Below are 23,862 nucleotides of genomic sequence, written 5' to 3' on the forward strand. Positions count from 1 at the left end.
TACCACCCACTAGCTTTATTTGAGACGTCACATCACCCTTTCTGCAGATAACTTATTGGTTTTAATACGCAGCAAGAAAGACAACAGCCGAGGGCCTCTGAAAAGCAGGGAAAGCATGAAAGCACCACTATCAGCGCAATCCCAGTGAGGGTTGACCCACTGGGTCAGCAAGACAAGGTCAACATTTCCCATCGAAGAAGAGCTGAAACACTTCCCTTGTCCAGCCCTCACTGACCTCCATCCAAGCGCCTCTGGGCTTCATGGCTGGGCTCTTCTGGCCTGAAGTGCCCCTGAAGTTTGATCTGCTCTCGGTCTGAGGGGGACTTGGCTGTGGTGGAAGGGACTTCCCCTCTCGCTTTCCAGCAGACGACTATTTCTAAACTCCCCCCAGTTTCCCCACGAGGACTGCAGGAAGAGCCTTCACTCCTACCTTCAGCCGTCTCCGCCACCAGGGTGGCAGTTTGCACATTTATTTTGCCTTCTTTGGTTTTGTTATTATATAACGTTTATGTGGTGGACGTGGTACGAGAGAGTGGGTAGGGAATATTAAGAATAGTAAGCTTTCCCCATAGAGTTCATTGTTTTTTCTGCCTATAGCCTTCCTCTTTAGCTATTTCACACGCTAATCGCTTTATACGTGTTCCTCTTCGCTTTGATTCTCTCCTATCACACAAACATTCCTTTTGATGCTCTGCTTTCCCCATTCTCACATGTGTTTTTTCTGAGTTTATAAACGGTTGTCATTTGTTTGCTGTGATTTCAATACACATCTCAAATCTGCTTTGCTTGTGATCTTGGTTCTCCTGCTCGTTTCTGGTTCCACACGCCTTGACTTCCAGGATCAAACCCAGACGTGAGTCTTGAAGAACATAAGGGCTGGGAACACCCCTTCCCTGGAATGGTGGAGACACGGCCAGTTCCTATGCAGCGTAAGGGACCAGGGGCCCAACTTGGTTGAAGGCATGTTTTTACTTGAAACAACCCTTTGCTCAGGGCCAGCAGCACGGGAATATTACTTTGTTTTTAACAAAGCGTAAGAACATTGGAGCCCACTTCCTGGGCAGGGGGTGGACTCTACTTCCCTGGAGGTTTTTAAGCAGAGGTTGGAAAACACACAGAATAATAATAATATTTTTTTATTGATTTCCCGCCCTCCCCAGCCGAAGCTGGGCTCAGGATGGCTAACAACAGCTCAAGATACACGTTGATCTACCCACATGTAGTTGTTATCCCTGAGAAACGTAGAAAATAACAGGATATATTTATCTGAAAGTCTTCAAACTTACACAACCCTTTAAAAATTAGTTGATGAAGGTGAATACATCGAAACAGGGCCCTGTCCTGGTTTCTGACTTCTGACTTCTGCTCTGGGATTGAAATTGAGTCTCCATCTGCAAGATGATAAATTATAAGGATCAACATTATTGTCAAGTGAAAAAGAGAAAATATTTGTAATGAAATATTGTGTTATACATATCTTTATGAGTTTGAGTTTGTAATCTCTACTTGAGTTTGTAATTCTTGTCAGAATATATACATTTTAATGGATTAGTTTTTGTTACTACTATTGACTTGTGAGTAGGGACCACTCTCACTATTGAAACTTACATCGGCCTGAGTTCTTGTTGTGCTTTTTTCTCAGCTGAGATTCCTGCATTGCAGGGGTTGGACTGGATGACCCTTAGGGTCCCTTCCTGAGGAGACTGATGAGCTTTTGCAGCCAGAAGTCAGAGGCTCTTCCACACCAAAGGAAGGCATTGTCCATCCTCGCAAGGACATGCATAGGAATAGATCGATGCTCTCCAGCAGAGCTTTTGTTTCATTGTTATTTAAATAGCAGAGAGGATTGTCCCTCCTCCTCCTCTTCCCCTCTCCCATTCCTGGGTTCTTGCTGCTTCTTGCAAAGCCTTTCCCCTGTTCCTGGCCAAGGGAGGAAGCAGCTCAGGACCCCCCCCCCCGGCCAGGAGGGTCCCCCCCAAATAAAGCCTCCCCTCCGGGTGCGCGCAATGCGCGGGGCTCCCTCCGCCTGGACTCCTGCTTCGGAGAAAGGAGCGAGGCGGGAGCTCGGTGCGCTCGGCTGAGCTGGATTCCCGGAGAGACCCCGAAGAAGGGCGGGAGGAGGGCAGGGCAAAAGCCCCTTCCTGCAAGGGGAGCCCGGCTTTCGTCTCTCTCTGCAAGTGCTGCCTTGGTGAGTCTCCTCTCTCTTCCCGCTTCGGGTTCAATGGGGAGAAGGGGGCCCAGGACTGCAGGGGAGGGTGCATTGGGGGGCTGTTCAGATCATGCATGGGGGGAACCCCAAGTCAAGGAGACATTGCACATACCTTTGTAAACCAAGAAATCTTTAATATATATCAAAAGATACAGTGAGAGGGAGAGCAACTCTTGAGGCCTCCAGGGTTGGGACCCGCAATCCGGCCTAGTGTTCAAATTAAACCCAGTAAGAATGATTCGCTTGCCAATAACAGTTCTGATTCATTCCTTGGCTGAAAATACTGAAAGAAAGGAGCAGCTAGGCAGATTCATCATCCTGCCTGGACATTTTGCATGGCAACTTTCCTTCTAGGAGGGCTGGAGGCTTACTTCTCCTTCCTTTTGTCTGCTCGTATCTTGAAGAAGGCTCAGAGTCTGGGCTGTGATGAATTCCAGCCCTGCTTCTTAGCAAGACTCATCCACGCTTGCTCAGGGAACTTTGTTCTTCCTGTGGCCATGTATCTCTTTACTAACAGAACAATGTACAGTGGTGCCTTGCAAGACGAAAAGAATCCATTCTGTGACTCTCTTCGTCTAGCAGTTTTTTCGTCTTGCGAAGCAAGCCCATTGACGGATTAGCGGATTAGCGCTATTAGCGGCTTTTAGCAGTTTATCAGCTTATCGGATCAGCTGATAAGCGGCTTAGAAAAAGGGGGGAGGGGGGGAAACCCGCAGCAACTCGCAATACATTTTCGTTTTGCGAAGCAAGCCCATAGGAGATTCGTTTTGCGAAGCACCTCCAAAACGGAAAACTCTTTCGTCTAGCGAGTTTTCCGTCTTGCGAGGCATTCGTCTTGCGGGGCACCACTGTATTTGCTTTGTAGGATTTGCAGACGCCTCTGCTTAGGACAGACGAACAAGGGCTTCCTTCTAATATCTTGGAGGCTTCCTGAGAGCCCAGATGGATGAGCAAGAATCAGCTGGCCCAGAAGCAGGAAGACGCCATGCCATCAACACTGGGAGCAGTGAGGGATTCTGGGAAAGCTCCATGCAGAAGATTCTGGGTGAGGAGGACATTCTCCACTCAGATGTGCAGAGCCAGCAGTTCAGGCAGTTGTGCCACCAGGAGACTGATGGACCCCGAGAGGTTTGTGGTCGATTCTACCACCTTGACCATCAGTGGCTGAAGCCAGAAAGGCACACAAAAGCTGAGATGCTGGATCTTGTGATCTTGGAGCAGTTCCTGGCTGTCCTTCCGCCAGAGATGGAGAGCTGGGTGAGGGAATGTGGAGCGGAGACCAGTTCCCAGGCGGTGGCCCTGGCCGAAGGATTCCTCCTGAGTCAGGCAGAGGAGAGGAAGCAGGCAGAGAGAAAGCAGGTGAGAGAGGCTTCCCCCTGGATGCTGTCAAGGGGCTCTGAACAGGAGAGAGAGTATTTCCAAAATGCTCTCCTAATGGTCCATCCTTTTTTGGGGGGGGAGCATCCTAGGAATGATATCTGATACCCCAAAATTTTTCCTCTGTTATTCCTTTTGTAATCCTGCTCCCCATTCTCTGTTTTGAATCATTGTTCTATCAGGGAAAGGATCTGTTTGCAGAAAGGAGCCTGGACTCCCCTGAGACAGAGAAGACTCTGTTGGTCACCAGAGAGAGGACACTGGGTAAGGAGGAAGGAGCTTTTTCTCTGTTTGGTCACATTCTGTGGATTTGGAAACTAATCGGTGGGTTCCTTTGCTCTTTGGGGGGGAAGACATTTGGGGCCAAGAGCCCAGAAAAGGAGAGATGTATTTTTGCAGAACTAAATTATGGGTACAAACACTGAAATGCATTCCGCAGGGGAGACTTTTTCTGAAGCCCATCTTAAGTGAGAGAGGCACCATTTCTCCTCTCAGAGAAGCATGAACTCATGACTTCCCACTTTCCTTTGTCTCTCACAGGTGACACATTGACACTGGCAAGATCTCCTCATGGTGGTGAAGGAGAAGCAGGGGCTGTGGAACCAGACCAGGTAGGAAGAAGGAGCCTTGTGGGCAAAGAGGGCAAACGAGGCTGCCTTTCGGCCTGAAGAAATCTCTCTCCTCCTCCCTTGGGCTTTTGCCAAAGCTGCTGTCAAGAAGGGCTGAAACTGCCATTCTGAGAATAATGCACAGCTAATCCTTCAATGGGCTTGCTTCGCAAGACGAAAAAACTGCTAGACGAAGAGAATCACAGAACGGATTCTTTTCGTCTTGCAAGGCACCACTGTATTTTATTCTAATTGTTGAATGCTGATATGGGCTTTGAAGCCGTCAAGAAACCATACAAAACCGTTGTCAGGATTCAGCTAAGCGGCTCCATCCGTTGCGCAATGGCTTCCCCACTTTCCTCCCAGGGACCCCTTGAAGTTGGCTTTAGGGCATCAGGAAAGTGTCTCCTCCGCCCAGAACAGCGCATGGGAGAGTAGAGGCAGAGAGGAATCCTTGTGCAGATGGAATGGTTTGAAGACCACCATGTGGAGTTCCACCTGTTCACACCTAGATTAAGACCCATCGTTAAAAGGCAATGAAGAATTCCACGAAGACCTTAAAAGAAGCATCCATAACTCAACTGTGTAGCTAAACAATCCCTTTAAAACAACACGATAATTGATAGGCAGGAAACAAGAGAGCAATAGGAATGTAGACTTGGAGAGTTGGAAGGGATCCCAAGGGTCATCTAGTCCAACCTGCAATGCAATCATTTCAACAAAATGAAATAACATGACAGATGTCCATCCAAGCTCTGCTTAACAACCTCCAAGGAAGGGCAACCCATCACCTTCTGAGGGAGTCGGTTCCTCTACTGAATAGTTCTTACCTGCAGGAAGTTCTTCCTCATGTTTAGCATAATAATAATAAGAATAAGAATAACAATAATAATAATAATAATAATAATAATAATAATAATAATAATAATTTATTATTTGTACCCTGCCCATCTGGCTGGGTTTCTCCAGCCACTCTAGGTGGCTTCCAACAAAGATTAAAAATTCATTAAAATGTCACACATTAAAAACTTCCCTGAACATGTAGCTTTTTTCTTGTAACTTGGATCCATTGGTTTGGTCCTACTGTGCAGAACAACAGAAAAGAGGCTTCCTCCATCTTGTTCCCTCTTCCCTCTTGTTCCTCGATCCATTTTCCACGTGACAGACATTTACATATTTGCAGATGGTTATCATATCTCTTCTCAGTCTCCTTTTTTCCTGGCTAAACAAATAAAGCTCCTTCAAGAATGCCTCATAAGGCTTGGTTTTCAGACACACACACCCCCACACACATTCCAATTCCAGCTTGTCAATCTCGTTCTTAAATTATGGTGCCCATAATTGCACAAAGGATTCCAGGTGTGGTCTGACCAGGGCAGAACGGAGCAGGACTGTTACTTTCCTTGATCTGGACACTAGATTTCCGTTGGATGCAGCCTAGAATGCTATTAGCTTTTTTTCCTCCTGCATCACACAGTCATCTCATGTTAAGCTCGTGGTCTACTAAGACCAGTGCTTTTTTCTGGGGGGACGCAGGGGTAAGCATACCCCTAAACATTTTGTGAATCTAAGTTTGACCTCATTGAGGGGCAGTATTTCAACATGAGTAGGAAAATGAGAGTACCCCTAAACATTTTTTAAGAAAAAAGCACTGACTAAGACCCCCTAGATCCTTTTCATAGGTACTACTGGTAAGCCAGATTTCCCCCATCTTATATTTCACAGAATCATATAATTGTAGAGCTACTAATCCACAAGTTACCTTATCCAGCCCGTATGTTATCAGCTTCACCACAAAAGTACCATGGAGGACACTGTCAAAAGTCTTATTGAAATCAAGATATACCACATCCACAGCATCCCCCTGATCCACCAAGATTGTAATTATGTCAAAAAAAGAAATGAGATTTGTCTGGCAAGTCTTGTTTTTGAGAAACCCATGCTATAGCTTAGTAATCACAACATCCTTTTCTAAGTGCTCCCAGACTGTTTAATCATCTGTTCTAGGACTTTTCCCTGCGTGGAAGATAATCTTTATGCTTTTCTTTTTCTTGTAGGGTTCAGTTTGCTTTGAAGATGTAGCTGTTCGTTTCACAGAAGAGGAGTGGGTGTTGCTGGATGCTGACCAGAGAGCTTTGCATAAGGAAGTAATGGAGGAGAATTGTGGGATCATGGACTCTCTCGGTAAGGCCTCCTGTTGGAACACAAGATCTGTTTTGAAATTCTTTACATATCTGTACATGATGAACCTCCAATATTTTGATGTACTTCCTACAGCGTATGGGATTCTAACACCCTCCCCTGCTACAGCTCAGCTTGAATGGAGTGCTATCTACTCTTTCCCACTTTGAATATTCTTCCTCCATTGATGCCTTTTTAAACCATGATCAGGCTGGTGTGAACTGGCCAGGCTTTTTAAAATCTTGTTTTTGAGTCTGAGTAGCCTCTGTCAGGTTATTTGATTTTGCTTGTTTCCATTTTTGTTTGACCAAAGAGATGAATGACATTGGAGGTGGTGCGGATTCCATGATTGTGCTAAACAAAATCCATTGGAGAAAAGAGTCTGGCTTTTCAAATCTCAGGTTCCCATATTTTGAATTTGCATTTCTTCTTGAAACTAGAATCAGTTTCTCTCTTTGTTGCAGGTGGTGATGAATTGGAAAATAAGAATAAGGGAGAGCACGACAAAATCCACATAGAGGAGAAGTCATTTAAATATCCGGGACATGGGAATTTCAGCCAGAGCTCACACTCCACTTCCAATCTAAGAAATCTCTTGGGGAAGAAACTCTATCAGTATTCAGAATGTGGAAAGAACTTCTGTCGGGAATCCAACCTCGCTTCTCATCAAATAACTCACAAAAGGGAGAAACCATTTCAGTGCCAAGAATGTGGAAAGAGCTTCAGTCAGACAAAAAGTCTCACTTCCCATCAAAGAATTCATACAGGAGAGAAACCATATCAGTGCTTGGCGTGTGGGAAGCGTTTCATTTGGAAGAAAAGACTCACTTCCCATCAAAGAATTCATACCGGGGAGAAACCATATCAGTGCCTGGCATGTGGAAAGAGCTTCAGAAACAGGGCCCATTTCACAGTCCATCAAAGAATTCATACAGGGGAGAAACCATTCCAGTGTCTGGAATGTGGAAAGAGCTTCAGTCGAAAAGATAGTCTCACTTCCCATCAAAGAATTCATACCAGGGAGAAACCATCTCAGTGCTTGGAATGTGGAAAAAGCTTCAGTCGGAAGGATGGTCTCAGGTCTCATCAAAGAATTCATACAGGAGAGAAACCATTTGAATGCTTGAAATGTGGAAAGACCTTCAGTCAAAGGTCTGGTCTCACTTCCCATCAAATAACTCACAGTGGGGAGAAACCTTATCAGTGCACAGAATGTGGAAAAAGCTTCAGTAGGAAGGATGGTCTCATTTCCCATCAAAGAAATCATACAGGAGAGAAACCATATCATTGCTGGGAGTGTGGAAAGAGGTTCAATTGGAAGAAAATGTTAACTTCCCACCAAAGAATTCATACAGGAGAAAATCCATATCCGTGCTTAGAATGTGGAAAAAGCTTCGGCCGGAAGGATAGTCTCACTTCACATCAAAGGATTCATACAGGGGAGAAACCGTATCAGTGCTTGGAATGTGGAAAGAGCTTCATTCAGAGTTCCAATCTCACTTCCCATCAAATGACTCACAGTGGCGAGAAACCATTTAAATGCTTAGAATGTGGGAAAAGCTTCAATTCCAAGAGACGTCTCGCTTCCCATCAAAGAATCCATATGGGGGAGAAACCATATCCGTGCTTGGAATGTGGAAAGGGCTTCAGCCGTCATGCCAATCTAATGTTCCATCAAAGAACTCACAGCGGAGAGAATCAAAGGATTGTAGAGTTGAAGGGACTCTGCGGGTCATCTAGTCCCTCCCCCTTGAATGCTGGAATCTCCACTATGACAGATAGTTATTCAACCTCTGCTTCAAAAACTCAAAGGAAGGAGAACCCACCACCTTCCGATGGAGTCCATTACATAGCTGAATACATCTTACCTGCAGAAAGGCCTTTCTGATATTTAGTATTCTGTTTTCTTGTAACTTGAATCCATTGGATTGGGTCCTACCATCCAGAGCAGGAGAAAACAGGCTTTTTCCATGTTCCATGTGACAGCCTATTAGATATTTGAAGATGGACATCATATCTCTTCTCAGTCTCCTTTTGTAGGCCAAGCATATCCGGATCCCTCAACTGTGCCTTACAAGGCTTGGTTTCCAGACTCTTGATCACCTTGGTTCCTCTCCTCTGCATGTTCCAGATTGTCCATATCTTCTCAAATCATGGGTGCCCCAAACTGGATACAGGACTCTAGGTGTCCTGTGGAGGCAGTTTTGAGAATCTTTGAGTCTAGTTGGGATTCTGGGTGGTTTGTTCTATTGTGTATCTAGTTTTTGTATTTACCTGAGGCGTTTCTGAAAAAGATTCAGCCAAATATCACAGGCAAACTTCAGGCAGGTTGTTGCATGAAGGGAGAGGAGAGGGAGAGAATATTCTGTGGCACAAGGGAGAAATCCCTGTGATTAGGCAGGGGCTGCCAACCTTGTGGACCAGTGAGCACATTTCCGGATGCTTAGATAGTGGATGTGAATTTTAATTTTTCCAGTATTTTAGCTTTTTGTATGTTCTAAAGCATGGTTGTAGATTTTTATTTTATTTTCTTGTTTTATCTTTTTGTAAATCTTTTTGTTTATCTTGAGATTGTTGTGTTTTTTTACAAGCAGGCAGGGTATATTTCATGAAATAAATAAAAGTAAAAAAAAATATTTTGAATTTTGAGAGAGTGCTGGGGGTTGACAGGAAAGAGGCTTATAGCAACAAAATAAATAATGGGACTATATAATGAGGATGTGAAAATGGGAAGAGTACAATTTTAACTAAGTTAAAGATTTTGATATTAAAATATATTAGAGCAGGCAGGAAAAGTTAAGATGTAAAAAAAAACCAGAAGAGGAAGTTGAGGGAAATAAGGGGGGATTTGGGAATTGTATTTTTTATATATATTTGATATGAAATTTTAATGTTTAAAATGCAAAATCTAATAAAAAATATTTTTTTTGAAAAGGAAACCGGGCTTATAGTTCTGTTGTGGAGCAGAAAACCTAAATATGATGTGAAAAAGAGCCTTAGCAGGAGCAAACACTTTAGATCAGGGGGGCCTAAACTTTTTTCAAATGAGGGCCAACCAAAGTTGTTGAGCTTTTTAGGATTTTACCCCGGGACATATACTGCCACAGGACGGATTAAATCGACTGGTGGGTTGGATATCCTGGCACCCACAGAGAATTTCCTGGGTGAGCCTGTGAGCTCTGAGCATTCTCCATCCCACCCCCACCCTCTTCTACTGTTCTTTCAGATTCAGGAAAGTAAATAAAGAAAGTGATCAACAAATACTCATAGGATTGCAACAGGTTGAAAGCAGCCTAAGGATGAACATGATCATTAAACGGATTATTCCCAAAAATACCCATCTGTCCATGAACCTGTTACTGTACTTAGATTTATACTGTTGGGTGTGTGTTTTTTTTTTGGGGGGGGGTGTCTTCTCCTTTGGCGATCACTCCTAGCAGAGTAAGATTGTCTTCCATGAACACGGTCTCAACAGTGAATCTCAGCTGTGAGACCAGAAACACCCCTAAGCCCTAGGAATTAATATATGGTCTGGTTTTGATTATTTGGGGTGTGAAAGGAGAAATGCCAGCTGCAGATTCTAGCAAGGGGTTCCCTGCTTCTTGCAGAGCCCTTTCCCCTTCCAGCTGCTGCTCCTCCTGTTTCTGGCCAAGGGAGGGGGCAGCTCAGAGCCCAGCCAGGACGCCCCCCCCCCCAAAAAATGAAGCCCCTCCTCCGAGTGTGCACAATGCACAGATCTGCTTTGGAGAGAGAGAAGCGCAGAGAAGGGTGAGCTTGGTGCGCTCGGATTTGCAAGGGTTAAAAGGAGCGGAGCTGGCTTCCTAGAGAGGAGGGGAAATTCGGTTCCGGGTGGGGGGGGCAATTCCTCCAGCGCATCAGTCCCTCCCCCCAAAGTCCGCCCTGAAAGGGGAGCCGGCTGGGTCTTGGGTTTTCCTCCTGTGCAAGCGCCTCCGGTGAGTCCCTTCTCTCTTTCCCCTTTGGGTGCATTGGGGAGAAAGGGGGTCCGAGGGATGCATGGGGGGCGGCGGCTGTTCAGGTCATGCATGGGGGGCATCCAAGTCCAAGAGCAGGTGGTCCTGCCCCCCCCCTTTCCTCTCTGCAGAGCCAGGCTGGGAAGAGTCTGCGGCTCTGTCCTTCTTTTGTATCGCTGCGCTGCTTGCCACTTTGCAAGGGGGGGGGTGTCTTTGGATCAGGAGAAAAAGCGTGCAAATATTTATGAATCAGTCGCGTTGCTTAACAGAGGCTGATGTAGCCAGACGGAGGCAGCCAGACATAAAATATAAGCAAGAAATAAAGGCGAAAATCTGAGCTAGGCGGTCAGGTGGAAGGTGGAGGGCAGAGAAAAGAAAGTGCTTTTTCATGCGGCGCAGAGTTTAACCTGTGGAACTCCCGCTTGCAGGAGCCTAGATGGCTTTAAAAAGAGGATGGAGGAGGAGAGGGCGATGGGGGGCTCCTAGCCCCCGCCTCAGTCGGGGGCAGGGATGCTTCTGAATCCCAGTTGCCGGGAAACCACAGGCAGATGCTCTTGGGCTCGGATCCTGCTGGTGCGCTTCCCAGAAGAAGCCCCTGCTCGGCCCCTGTAAGAACAGGAGGGGGGACTCAGTAGGGGCCCCTTTGGCCTGATCCTGCAGGCCTCGTCTTCAATTCTGATGCTGAGTTCCTTTAGATGCAAGCAAATCCTCTGTTTTCCTTCAGTTAGAAGTATAGCTCCCCCCAAAAAAAATTCACCAGAAGGGGTGTGATCCAGACTCTTGGATGATACATGTGTCCCTGTTCAGACATGCAGCCTCTCAGGTGCCCAGAGGATCTTCTGAGACGGAACAGGAAGCCCCGCTGAGAAGCCCTGGAGGTTTCACCACTCAATGATTCCAAGGTAGCAGAAGAGGCCCTGTGGGGAAGGAAGCAAAGTGGGGTGGGGTTGGGGGTGAAAGAGGCAGCCCCCCTAAGAGTTACTGGGAGACCCTCTCCCACCAGCTTCTTCTGCCTGGTCTATAATTCCCAGAGTCCCCAGGCAAAAAGAATGAAGTCTTAAAAAACTCTTAATGGGGTATATCTCCTAGGAACTCCCAGCATCCTTAACAAACTACAGTTCCCAGGATTCTTTGGAGGAAGCCAGGGCTCTTTAAAGGGGTCTGATCCTGCTTTGCAGATGGAGTGTAGGTCTTTCTGTTGTATTTCCCCTTCCCTTTTGGAATAACCTTTTTACTGGCTTTTATAACAAGGATCAGAGGAGTAATAAATGATACAAATAGACGGAGTCTTTTGGCTTCATTTGTAGATCACAAAAATAGAATAATAAATTTGCAGGCCAATCCACAACATCTGGTGCATTATTGGTGGTCGGTGCATGAGTTCCTGGTTTGTGAAATGGTTTAAACAAAGCCAGAAAAAAAGGGAAACAGAGAGCAGAGTTAACAGTCATCAACACATGGCCAGATTCCTAGTCAGGAGCCCTTGTTGAATGAGGAAGAGTAATTTCCCCCTTATGTTAACAATAAAACAGTATAAAGTGTTGGTCTGTGGATGAACATGAGAGGAGCGTTCAAAGTGAAGATAATGATTTGTGTTTAAATTTAGACCATACTCCTCTCTCAGTCTCCTCTTTTCCCAGGCTAAACATACTCGGCTCCCTCAACCCTTCCTCATAAGGCTTGGTTTCCAGACCCTTGATCACATTGGTCACCCTCCTCTGCACACGTTCCAGCTTGTCCACATCCTTCTTAAATTGTGGCGCCCAGAACTGGACACAGTATTCCAGGTGTGGTCTGACCAGGGCAGAACAGAGTGAGACGGTTACTTCCCTTCTTCTGGCCAGGTCCTCCCAGGTTTCCCAGTACTTCCTTGCTGGTGAGGACCAGATCCAAGATAGATGATCCCCTTGTTGCTTCTTCCACCTTCTGGGAAATGAAATCTTGCGAATGTTGGAGATTCCAAGGGGTGGTGGGAGGGAGAGCAGCTCTTGAGGACCCCAGGGTTGGAACCCCCTTTCTAGCCTAGGGTCCAAATTACACTCTGTACAAATGAATCACTTGTCAGTTACCGTTCTGACTGGATTCATAGACTGAAAATACTGAAAGGCAGGAGCAGCCAGGCTCATTCATAGCACAGAAATCCCTTCAGTTGCCTGCACATTTTGCATGGTAACTTTCCTTCTAGGAGGGCTAGAGACTTGCTTTTCCTACTTCTTCCTTATGTTTGTTTGCTTGCTAAAGAAAGCACAGAGTCTGGGCTGTGTGGAGCAGAGGCCTGGTTCTTAGGAAGACTCAACCATGCTTGCTCAAGGAACATCTTATCTTCTCCTGACAGTGTATGAATTTTATAACAGAACAATATATTTGCTTTGTAGGATTTGCTAGCAGCTCTCATAAGGACAGACAGAACTTGACAGAAGACCAAGGGTTCCTTCTGATCTCTTGGAGACTTCCTGAGAGCCCAGATGGATGAGCAAGACTCAGCTGGCAGTGAAGCAATAAGAGGCCATGCCATCAAAACCGAGAGCAGTGGGGCATTTTTGGAAAACTCTGTAAAGAAGATCCTGGGGGAGGAGGACACCGTTTGCTCAGATATGAAGAGCAAGCAGTTCAGGCAGTTGTGCTACCAGGAGGCCAAAGGACCCCGAGAGGTTTGCAGCCGACTCTACAACCTTGACTGTCGGTGGCTGAAGCCAGAAAAGCGCACAAAAGCTGAGATGCTGGACCTGGTGATCTTGGAGCAGTTCCTGGCTGTCCTTCCGCCAGAGATGGAGAACTGGGTGAGGGAATGTGGAGCGGAGACCAGTTCCCAGGCGGTGGCCCTGGCCGAAGGATTCCTCCTGAGTCAGGCAGAGGAGAGGAAGCAGGCAGAGAGAAAGCAGGTGAGAGAGACTTTCCTCTGGATACTCCCAAGGGGCTCCAAACAGGAGGGAGAGTATCCCCAAATTCTCTCCTAAAGGTCCATATATTTTTTTGGGGGGGGGAACAGCCTAGGAATGATCTCTTATACCATAAAGTATTTGCCGCTGTCAATCCTTTCTGAATCCTTCTCCCCATTCTGTTTTGAATCCTTGTTGCTCTTTCAGGAAAAGGATCTGTTTGCAGAAATGGACCTGGATTCCTTTGAGAGGATTCCATTTGACACCAGAGAGAGGCCAATGGGTAAGGAGGAAGGAGCTTTTTCTCCATTTGGTCACATTCTGTGGATTTTGAAACTAATCTGCGGGTTCTTTTAATCTTCTTAGATTAAAATATAAAATATTTATATAAAATATAAATATATAAAATGGGTACAAACATTGTGCATGTACTCAGCAGGTGGCACTGTGGTCTAAACCACTGAGCCTCCTCTTGGACTTGCCGACATCAAGGTCAGCAGTTCAAATCCCCGTGACAGAGTGAGCTCCCATTGCTCTGTCCCAACTTCTGCCAACCTAGAAGTTCAAAAGCACACCAGTGGAAGTAGATACAGTGGTACCTTGGGTTACAGATACTTCAGGTTACAGACTCTGCTAACCCAGAAATAGTACCTTGGGTTAAGAACTTTGCTTCAGGATGAGAACAGAAATCGTGCTCTGGCGGCGCAGCGGCAGCGGGAGGCCCCATTAGTTAAAGTGGTGCTTCAGGTTAAGAACTGTTTCAGGTTAAGAATGACGCACAGAGTAAATTAATAATGCAGAGTTTTTAAGTGAAAGAATAAGAGCTTTACTGGGTTAAAATAAACTTCTTAACCCGAGGTACCACTGTAAATAGGTGCCGCTGCAGCAGGAAGGTAAACGGTGTTTCCGTGCGCTCTGGCTTCTGCCACGGTGTCGTGTTGCGCCAGAAGCAGTTTAGTCCTGCTTGCCACATGACCTGGAAAGCTGTCTGAGGACAAATGCCGGCTCCCTCAGCCTGCAGTGAGATGAGCGCTTCACCCCATAGTCCCCTTTGACTGGACTTAACCGTCCAGGGGTCCTTTGCCTTTACCTTTTACTACTAAAAGCACCCAGTGCTTTTCCAGCTGCACTGGCTCCCGGTGGAGTACAGGGTCGGATTTAAGGTGCTGGTTTTGACCTTGAAAGCCCTTCACGGCCTAGGACCCTCGTACCTACGGGACCACCTCTCCCGGTATGCCCCACGGAGAGCCTCAAGGTCCATAAATAGCAACACCCTAGTGGTCCCAGGCCCTAAGGAAGTTAGATTGGCTTCAACCAGAGCCAGGGCTTTTTCAACACTGGCTCTGGCCTGGTGGAAATGCTTGTCTCATGAGACCAGGGCCCTGCAGGATCTGATTTCTTTCCGCAGGGCCTGTGAGACAGAGTTGTTCCGCCTGGCCTTTGGCTTGGAGCCAGTTTGATTCCCTCCCTCCCTCTCTTTCTTTTTCCTTTTCCCTTTTCTCATCCAGTGATGATGCTGCATTTTAATATTTTAATGTTTCAATATTTTAATTACAGATAGGTAGCCGTTGTAATGTTGTATTTAAATTTTGTTTTTAAGTTGTATTCATTCAACTTGTTTTTATTATTGCTTGTTAGCCGCCCTGAGCCCAGCCTTGGCTGGGGAGGGCGGGGTATAAATGAAAATTATTATTATTTCTTTGGTCCGTCTGTGGTTAGAGATGCACTAATTCGCCTCTGAGGAAAGCATGCACTCATGGTCTCCCACCTCCCTTTATTTCTTGCAGGTGACAGAAGGATGCCAGCAAGACCTCTTCATCCATCTTTCCATGGTAGCGGAGAGGAAGCAGTGGCTGTAGAACCAGATGAGGTAAGGGAAGGAGCATTGTGGGGAAAGGAGCAGTCAGGGTTCCTCTGAGGCCGAGGAAATCTCTCTCTTCTGCTCTGTCTTATTGCTGTATTGATGGTGGAATGCTGCTATATGTTGGGAAGCTGGTAAGAAACCATAGGAAAAAGTTGCCAGGATTCACCTCATCAGCCTCATCAGTTGCACAGTGGGCTTCTTCCCACTTTCCTCCTGCTCTCCGTGCCCCCATGCGCCCCCTGAACTTTGCTTTTGCGCATCAGGAGAGTTCCAGCCCACAGCAGTACACAGGGAGAGTAAAGAGGGGATCCTTCCCTCTGGCAACAGGAATGCTTTTGCAGACATATTTGTGATTTGAAATCCACTATGTGGAGTTCCACCCATTTATACAAAGATGAATACCCATCATTTAAAGCAGTGTTTCCCAACCTTTTTTGGGCAAAGGCACACTTGTTTCATGAAAAAAATCTCGAGGCACACCACCATTACAGCCCCGTGACGTCAGCGCGCAGTGTCACGCCGGGAGGGACGCACGAAAGTGTAAGTTTCAATTTTTTCCCCTCCCCCTTGCCTTCCTTCTGTGCCAACCGCCAAAAAGCCAAGAAAAAAGCCAAGACTTTAGGGCAGCAGCTCGACACGGAAGAAGCTCCTACCTAAGGACAGGTGCGACGGCCGTGTCCTCTTCTGCCACACTTGGCAGCCCTGCCTCACGGTCGTGACTCCCACCCTGATTTCTCCCCGCAGGTCGAGCGGCACAGGCAGCCCAATGTGTCCAGCCCAGACACAAGCCCCGCTTCCCCACTCTAGATCCTGAATGCGACCAAGTGCTCTGGACTCCCGAGCAGGGTGGGAAAGAGGACTCGCATCTGGTAGCCTCCGGGCTCCTCGCCTGCTCGAGGGATCGCATTGCAGGCAAGCTGCCGGCCGTCGCCATCGCCGCCCCCTCATGCGAGTTGACCTGCCCGGAGTGGTGGGCCGGGGGAGGCTCGCTCTCTGTGGGGATGTGGCCCGCACGCGCGGCCCCGCTTCCTCCTGCCCAGGGCTGAGCTCCTTACCCGCGATCTCGGTCTCGCGCACGCGGATCCCACTTATTCCGAAGCTCGCGCCACTAGCCGGGGCTCTCACACCGTGCCAGGGCGCGACGGCGCGGCCCACTGACGTCATTGCGGCTCGCCGCCGCCCTCGACTTCCCTGTTCCCTCCCCTCCCTCGGGTTGCCGTGGTTACCGAGGACTGCAAGCTGCTCGGGCGAGCGTGGGGCATTAAGTGGGAGAAGGAAAATTAAAATTAAAACTCGCCTGAAGGCCGCCTCTCCGGATATGAAGCTATCTTTCGAATTTTTTAATTTTTCCCGCGGCACACCAGGCAACATCTCACGGCACACTAGTGTGCCGCGGAACAGTGGTTGGGAAACACTGATTTAAAGACACGATAAAAAATGCCATTAAAACAACAACGCAGTTAACATGTAGAAAGCCACAGAGCAATGTCATGGAATCATTAAGAAAAAAAGCACTGAGTTATACCATAAAACTATATATCAATGAAAATATAATTTAATGAAGCATGTAATGCAATAACTTTTATGAAGGATTATTTATTGCAACAGCAGTCATAAAGAAGAAACGTGAAACACACAGAAAAAATGAGATATACAGGTTAATTGCCATGTTGCCACTTTGTGATAAGTAAGTGGGTTTTGGGTTGCAGTTTGGGCACTCGGTCTCTAAAAGGTTTGCCATCACTGCCCTAGATCAGTGGTTTAAGTAGGTAGCCATGTTGGTCTGCCGTAGCCGAAATAAATTAAAACAATTCTTTTAGAAGATATTTAAAAAGACTCTTCTTTTTAATGGGTTTCTTTTTATTTATTTTAATCTGCCTTTTCTAAGAGCTCACAGACTGACTGTTTCATTCTCTGTTCTAGGACCTTTCTTGGTATTGATAGCACTCTCACTGGTCAGTCATTACCTGTGTAGTAGGTGATCTTTATGCTAAGAGGAAGATACTTTCCTTTTCCTTTTAGGGTCCAGTGTGCTTTGAAGATGTAGCTGTTCATTTCACAGACGATGAATGGGCGTTGCTGGATCCTGACCAGAGAGCTCTGCATAAGGAAGTCATGGAGGAGAATCGTGGGGTCATGGACTCGCTTGGTAAGGCTCCCTGTTGGATTGTGATATCTGTTTTGAAATTCTATGTGACAAACCTATATCTTGATGTATTTCAACAACGCTGCTTCTTGCATCTGGGATTCTAAGCCTCTTGCAGCTCACGTTGGATGTGGGGCTATCTGCTGTTTGGTCTGCAAATATTCTTCCTTCAGTAATGCCTTTTTAAACCATGATCTGGCTGGACTGAACTGTCCAAGCCTTTAAAAATGTAGCTTTTAAAGATGTTTGGGAAGTTGTTTGGGAAGTTGAAGAAACTTCAGTCAGGTGATTTGTTTTTGTTGTGTCCATTTTTGTTTGACGAATGAGATGAGATTGGAGATGTTTCGGCTCAACAAAAGAAGTAAAAGAGAAGATCCTGGCTTTTTTATCTTTGTTGTTCCAATATTTAAGAGCTGCATTTCTTCCTGAAGCTCTAATGAATTTCTCTCTTGATTGCAGGTGCTGAAGAATTGCAAACGAATGAGGAAGACCCCAACAGAATCCACACACAGGAGAAGCTGCTTAAATATTCAGGGTCTGGAAAGAGATTCAGTCAGAGCTCCCACTCAACTTCCAATCTAACAAATCTCTTGGGGAAGAAACAATATCAGTGTTTGGAATGTGGAAAGAACTTCTGTCGGAAATCCAACCTCACTTCTCATCAAATAACTCACAGCACAGAGAAACCATATCAGTGCCAAGAATGTGGAAAGAGTTTCAGCTGGAAGAGAAGTTTCACCTCCCACCAAAAAATTCATACAGGGGAAAAACCCTATCAGTGTTTGGAATGTGGAAAGAACTTCAGTCGAAAGGATGCTTTCACTTTCCATCAAAGAATTCATACAGGGGAGAAACCGTATCAGTGCATGGTATGTGGAAAGAGCTTCAGTCGGAAGCAAAGTCTAACTTTCCATCAAAGAATTCATACCGGGGAGAAACCCTATACGTGCTTAGAATGTGGAAAGAGCTTCCGTCAGAAGGATAGTCTCACTTCCCATCAAAGAATTCATACAGGGGAGAAACCATATCAGTGCTTAAAATGTGGTAAGGGGTTCTATGGGAAGAATATGCTCACTTCTCATGAAAAAATCCATACAGCGGATAAACCCTATCAGTGCTTGGAATGTGGAAAGAGTTTCCGTCAGAAGAGTGAGCTCACTTCCCATCAAAGAACTCATACAGGGGAGAAACCATATGAGTGCATGGAATGTGGAAAGAGCTTCACTCACAGAGCTGGCCTCGTGTACCATCAAAGATTCCATACAGGGGAGAAACCATATGAGTGCTTGGAGTGTGGAAAAAAGTTCAGTTGGAAGAATATGCTCACTTCGCACCAAATAATTCACACAGGGGAGAATCCCTATCAGTGCTTGGAATGTGGAAAGAGCTTCAGTCGCAAGGATAGTCTCACTCTCCATCAAAGGATTCATACAGGGGATAAACCATATCACTGCTTAGAATGTGGAAAGAGCTTCACCCAGAGGGCCGCTCTCATGTCCCATAAAAGAATTCATACAGGGGAGAAACCGTATAAGTGCTTGGAATGTGGAAAGAACTTCGCTCACAAAGCTGGTCTCATGTCCCATCAAAGAATTCATACAGGGGAGAAACCATATGAGTGCTTGGAATGTGGAAAGAGGTTCAGCTGGAAGAATATGCTCACTTCCCACAAGATAATTCACACAGGGGAGAATCCCTATCCATGCTTGGAATGTGGGAAGAGCTTCAATCGGAAGGATAGTCTGACTTCCCATCAAAGAATTCATACAGGAGAGAAACCTTATCAGTGCTTGGAATGTGGGAAGGAGTTCTATGGGAAGAATATTCTCACTTCTCATCAAAAGGTTCATACAGGGGGAAAACCCTATCTTTGCCTGGAATGTGGAAAGAGTTTCCGTCAGAAGAGCGAGCTCACTTCCCATCACAGAATTCATACAGGAGAGAAACCATATGAGTGCTTGCAGTGTGGAAAGAGGTTCACTCACAGAGCTGGTCTCATGTACCATGAAAGAATACATACAGGAGAGAAACCATATGAGTGCTTGGAGTGTGGAAAGAGGTTCAGCTGGAAAAATATGCTCACTTCCCACCAAATAATACACACTGGGGAGAATCCCTATCCTTGTTTGGAATGTGGAAAGAACTTCACTCGGAAAGATAGTCTGACTTCCCATCAAAGAATTCATACAGGGGAGAAACCGTATCAGTGCCTGGAATGTGGAAAGAGCTTCACTCAGAGAGCCAGTCTTATGTACCATCAAAGAATTCATATGAGAAGGAACCATATTGGTCCTTGGAATGTGGAAGAGCTTCAATCAGAGGGCCAGTCTCACTTCTCATCAATTAACTTACCGTGGGGAGAAACCATATAAGTTTTGGAATGTAGAAAGAGCTTTACCCACTCACCGTCAAAGAATTCATATGTTGGAAATCATGGAAATGCTTGTAATGTGAAATGAGCTTCAGCTGTAGCTCCAATTTCACTTTGCATCAAGAAACTCACATTGAGGAGAATCATAGAGTCTCAGAATTATGGAGTTGTAGCATTTGAGAGGACTCTGTGTGTTGTCTAGTTCACCCACCTGGAATGCAGGAATCTACACTATGGCAGATGAGCATGCAACCTCTGCTTAAAAACCTCCATGGAAGGAGAACCCACCTCCTTCTGAGGCAGCCTGTTCCACCGTTGAATAGCTCTCACCCGTGGAAGGTTCTTCCTGATGTTTAGTCTGATTCTCTTTTCTTGCAAATTGCATCCATTGCTTCAGGTCCTATCTTCCAGAGCAGAACAAAAAAGGCTTTCTTCCTCTTCTCCCCTCTTCTATGAGACAGCCCTTGAGATATTTGAAGATGGCTATTATATCTCTTCTCAGTGTCTTCTTTTCTAGGCTGACCATTCCTCATAAGGCTTGGTTTCCAGACCCTTGAACGTCTTGGTCACCCTCCTCTGCACCCATTCTGGTTGGCTTGTTTTTTGTTCCTGTTCCATGGTGTTAGGGACTGGGCAGAGGAGGAATGGTGGAGACCACCTCCCCAGCCTGACCTTTCCAGAGAAGAAGACAGTTCAGAATTACAACAGGGGTTTGAGGGAGGTCACAGCTCAGAGGCAGATGAGGGGGAAAGCTGGGAAATAAGGGGACATGAGATGGAGGAAGAGGAATCACCAGGAGGGCAATAGCTGACAGACACAGTGTCTTTAGAAAGCTTTCTAGACCTCCCTCTCCCAGACCCCGGCAAGCCTTGAAAGTACAGTGGTACCTCGGGTTACATACACTTCAGGTTACAGACTCTGCTAACCCAGAAATAGTACCTCAGGATAAGAACTTTGCTTCAGATTGAGAACAGAAATTGTGCTCCGGCGGCGCGGCAGCAGCAGGAGACCCCATTAGCTAAAGTGGTGGTTCAGGTTAAGAACAGTTTCAGGTTAAGAACAGACCTCCAGAACAAATTAAATTCTAAACCTGAGGTACCACTGTAGAGCAAAGGGCCCTCAGCGCCACCCGTAGGGGAGAAGGTGACAAATGAGGGAGAAAAAGGGAAGAAGAAGAAGAGTTTGGATTTGATATCTCGCTTTATCACTACCCGAAGGAGTCTCAAAGCTTCTAACATTCTCCTTTCCCTTCCTCCCCCACAACAAACACTCTGTGAGGTGAGTGGGGCTGAGTGACTTCAGAGAAGTGTGACTGGCCCAAAGTCACCCAGCAGCTGCATGTGGAGGAGCGGTGACACGAACCCGGTTCACCAGATTACAAGACTACCGCTCTTAACCACTACACCACACTGGCTTCCAGGGAGTGGAGAATCACCCAGGACAACACCATTAGTCCCAGAGGCTGCGTTCCAAGCCTCTGTCTGTAAATATTGAATAAAAAGCAGGTGGTAAGGACTTTTCATTGTCTGTTCCTGGCAACCTGCTGTAGGGGCTGTTTCCTCTGCTGCCTGACATGTAGACTAGTCTGCCTTTTGTTGTATGTCAAAAAATTCATTAAATTTCCTTCCGCCCTCACTCTTTTGGATGCTTCCTTGATTTCATTCTCCAACGCAGGATCACTCTGGGCATTTTGGTCAGGGAGACGAAAGCACGTTCCAAGTCCTACTTTTCGAGTAGACAGCAGAGAGGAATGTGGGTCTTGGTTAAGTGGGGAATAATTTACACTCTGGTTTTGAAAAGCTGAACTAGTTCTAACTGAAGAACGAAACTTAGAGCTGAATCCATAGCTTATATGCCATTCTTCCTTCCCCTACCAAAAAACTGAAGCTTGCAGTGAGAGACACCTACCTTGTTGATTCTAAGATGGCTCTCCTGTGAACTCTAAAATGGGGATCTCATCTAAGCTTCTGGCTCCTCAAGATATTCCTGCTGGGGCAGAGCTGAAAACTTAAGTTTCTAAAGCGTTATTGCCCCTAGGATGGAGTTCTGAGGCTTTTTTTAAAAACTAGATTTAGCTCCTCGCACACAGTGATTTCACTATGCCCTTGTTAGAATTTCAACGGATTCAGCAAACAAATGGGGATACTTAGCCCTACAGTTACAGTGCTGCTTAACTCAGTTTTTCCTCTGATGCTGTGTCACTGGCATTGAGATCAGCTGTGCCCTGAGAACATTTATGCATTGATACGGAACGGAAGGGGGGGGGCTCCTTTCCCCCTTCCTTCTAGGAACATCCGAGGCCCCGCTTATTCCTATGGCCCCGCTTTAGCCAATCACAGACCTCCTGTTACAATGTATCCATTCTGTTTCTGCTTTTGCCCTATAGTACAGAATGGGTTTGAAATCATTGAAATCTTTAAAAATTGATATAAAATCAACCGTAACTCCAATTTCTTCGCTCTCAGTGTCATTCAACTCAGTTCCCCGTGGACTCCATGATGCTATCCCTACTTCCATAATCCCCGAAGCGGCAGGTCACGTACGCAGGAACTTCTTAATTTGCCAAACCTTCCCTCTAGGCAATATTAGGTGGCAGACGATGCATATCTCTGACCCATTGTCTTGCCACCACCGGTACTCAATAAATGTGTATCTATGTATATTTCCCGCTCCGCATATCCCCCCTCCCTCATCCGAAAATGCTAATTAATGTAATCCCACCTTTTCATAATGTATTCATGACGTGTAAAGTATATTCATGATGTAACTTGTGAAACCCAACCTTCCCATAATGTATTCGTGACGTTTCATGCACTGTATTCTGGGATATGGAGGGAAATTTCAAAAGTTCATGTCACCCCTTTCTCGGGGTTCAATCTCGCCTTGAACCTGTTGCGCAATAAACTTGGACCTTCTGCAGTTTGCTCCTGTGTCCGGCTGAGCTCATTTTCTTCCGCAGGGACCCACGGACTTAGTCCGATGAGCTGGGTGGCAGAGTAACCCCGCACCCAGATTTTTCCGTAACAGTTGGCGCCGCAACGTGGGGCTTGCGGTTCTCCCGAGCTGCTGACTGGGGGCCCCGAAATCTTCAGCCGGCTCCAGGCCATTTTGCCTGGGAAGATCCTTTTGGACCCCCAGCCATCTTCTGGGCGGTAATCGAAAGCCCTAGGAGTTCAGCCGGGGAGCAAAAGAGGGATCCAGCCGGCTTATTCATCGATCCCGGGATCATCATAGAAGACGCGTGAGTATAAGGAAAAAGGAAAATCCAGTGCACTGGTGGGAAGGGGGTGGAATCTCCTGGCAACTGAATTCTCTGCCCTCCTCTCTATCGCTCCTTCTTGCCTTTCTCTTGGTCCGGTTAGTGAGAGAGACCGTGGACCGCTGCTCAACCCGAAAGGGGGGTTCTGAGCTCTATCCCTTTTCCTTAAAATCTCCAGCCAGCCGCACCAATTGGGAGCCCGAAAGTAAGACGGAGAGACCCGACTTGAAAGATAGCCGACTCTCTGCAACGGGCATCCCAGTTGAAAGCAAGGGGTTGGAGCTCTCTTTCCGAACTTCCCGAGCGTCCTTGCTAGGGGGCAGGAAGTGGTCTTGCTTTCTATCCTAATCCCAGCCGCACTGGTCGAGCTACATACCACGTGTACTGTAAGCTCGCTTCCAAAAGCAAGGGGGATTTTCGACCCGAAATTCTATCCAGGGACCACCCGATCTGGCACCGCATGGCGCGGGCGTCCAGTAGGGCCCCTTTTCCTGAGATGTGACGATAGGTAGGAGGTTGCCAGGAGGGATAGCCCATGAGGAATTGGGCAGGACCGGCAGAGTGGAAAGAGACCCCAGGTTATAGGAAATAAGGAAATAAGGAAATAGGAAATGGAACGCAAGGAACCGGATAGCTAGAGCTCTCTAAAACCCACTAAGGAAGTTGCCAGGCAACTAGAAGCCCCTTCTCCTCTTTACTATACGTCCCTGTACTAAGCATACCAAACCCCTAGACATACCAATCCTAATCAGCCCCTCTCTTTCCCCCTTCTCTATCCCAGACACCCCCCCAAAAAGGAAAAAGCAAAAAAAAAAAAAAGCAACAACAGCAACGCATGCATCTATAAAGGGGTACCCAGTCAACCAAGCGTTGTGAGCCCTACCAGTTTGATTAACTGGTGGTGTGTTTGAAGAGGCAAGGAGGCTCATAAAACCATGTGGGACCTTCCTACTAATTTCACTTAATGAAGCCAAAGGTAGTGGCCCAACTCCTTGCA

At 46.5% G+C, this 23,862-nt stretch overlaps 2 protein-coding genes across 6 annotated transcripts in view; both read left to right on the top strand.

Annotated features, from left to right (window-relative positions):
- Positions 1–23,862, top strand: part of LOC310689259 (uncharacterized protein) — a 163,963-nt gene that overhangs the window by 27,970 nt on the left and 112,131 nt on the right. Inside the window, exons 1-2 of one of the 2 annotated variants that reach the window (XM_083466702.1) lie at positions 3,075–3,568; positions 3,769–3,850. In XM_083466702.1, the coding sequence (XP_083322828.1) occupies positions 3,152–3,568; positions 3,769–3,850 (499 nt within the window). In that variant the 5' untranslated portion in view covers positions 3,075–3,151. Of the gene's footprint in view, positions 1–3,074; positions 3,569–3,768; positions 3,851–23,862 lie in introns of those variants that run through there. The other variant, XM_083466701.1, reaches the window with a different exon arrangement.
- On the top strand, positions 10,115–21,241 carry LOC310689272 (uncharacterized protein). Of its 4 annotated transcripts, none has more exons than XM_083466749.1 (7): positions 10,115–10,328; positions 11,987–12,222; positions 12,722–13,228; positions 13,433–13,508; positions 15,013–15,095; positions 17,112–17,238; positions 17,695–21,241. In XM_083466749.1, exons 3-7 carry the CDS (start codon positions 12,812–12,814, stop codon positions 19,605–19,607), a joined length of 2,616 nt encoding a protein of 871 aa, XP_083322875.1. In that variant the 5' UTR covers positions 10,115–10,328; positions 11,987–12,222; positions 12,722–12,811; the 3' UTR covers positions 19,608–21,241. The 4 variants fall into 4 exon arrangements, with proteins under 4 accessions (XP_083322875.1, XP_083322877.1, XP_083322878.1 ...); XM_083466751.1 differs by having other exon boundaries at positions 11,987–12,133; XM_083466752.1 differs by lacking the exon at positions 11,987–12,222.

Source organism: Podarcis liolepis (assembly GCF_965112155.1).
Source record: "Podarcis liolepis genome assembly, chromosome: 12".
Classification (NCBI taxonomy): domain Eukaryota; kingdom Metazoa; phylum Chordata; class Lepidosauria; order Squamata; family Lacertidae; genus Podarcis; species Podarcis liolepis.

What these genes read in the sequence shown, in the direction of transcription:
- LOC310689272 (XM_083466749.1), top strand. Translation starts at nt 12,812, where the DNA reads ATGGATGAGCAAGACTCAGCTGGCAGTGAAGCAATAAGAGGCCATGCC. An exon ending in AGCAGGCAGAGAGAAAGCAG is followed by an intron (nt 13,229 to 13,432) that starts GTGAGAGAGACT and finishes TTGCTCTTTCAG; the next exon opens with GAAAAGGATCTGTTTGCAGA. An exon ending in CACCAGAGAGAGGCCAATGG is followed by an intron (nt 13,509 to 15,012) that starts GTAAGGAGGAAG and finishes TATTTCTTGCAG; the next exon opens with GTGACAGAAGGATGCCAGCA.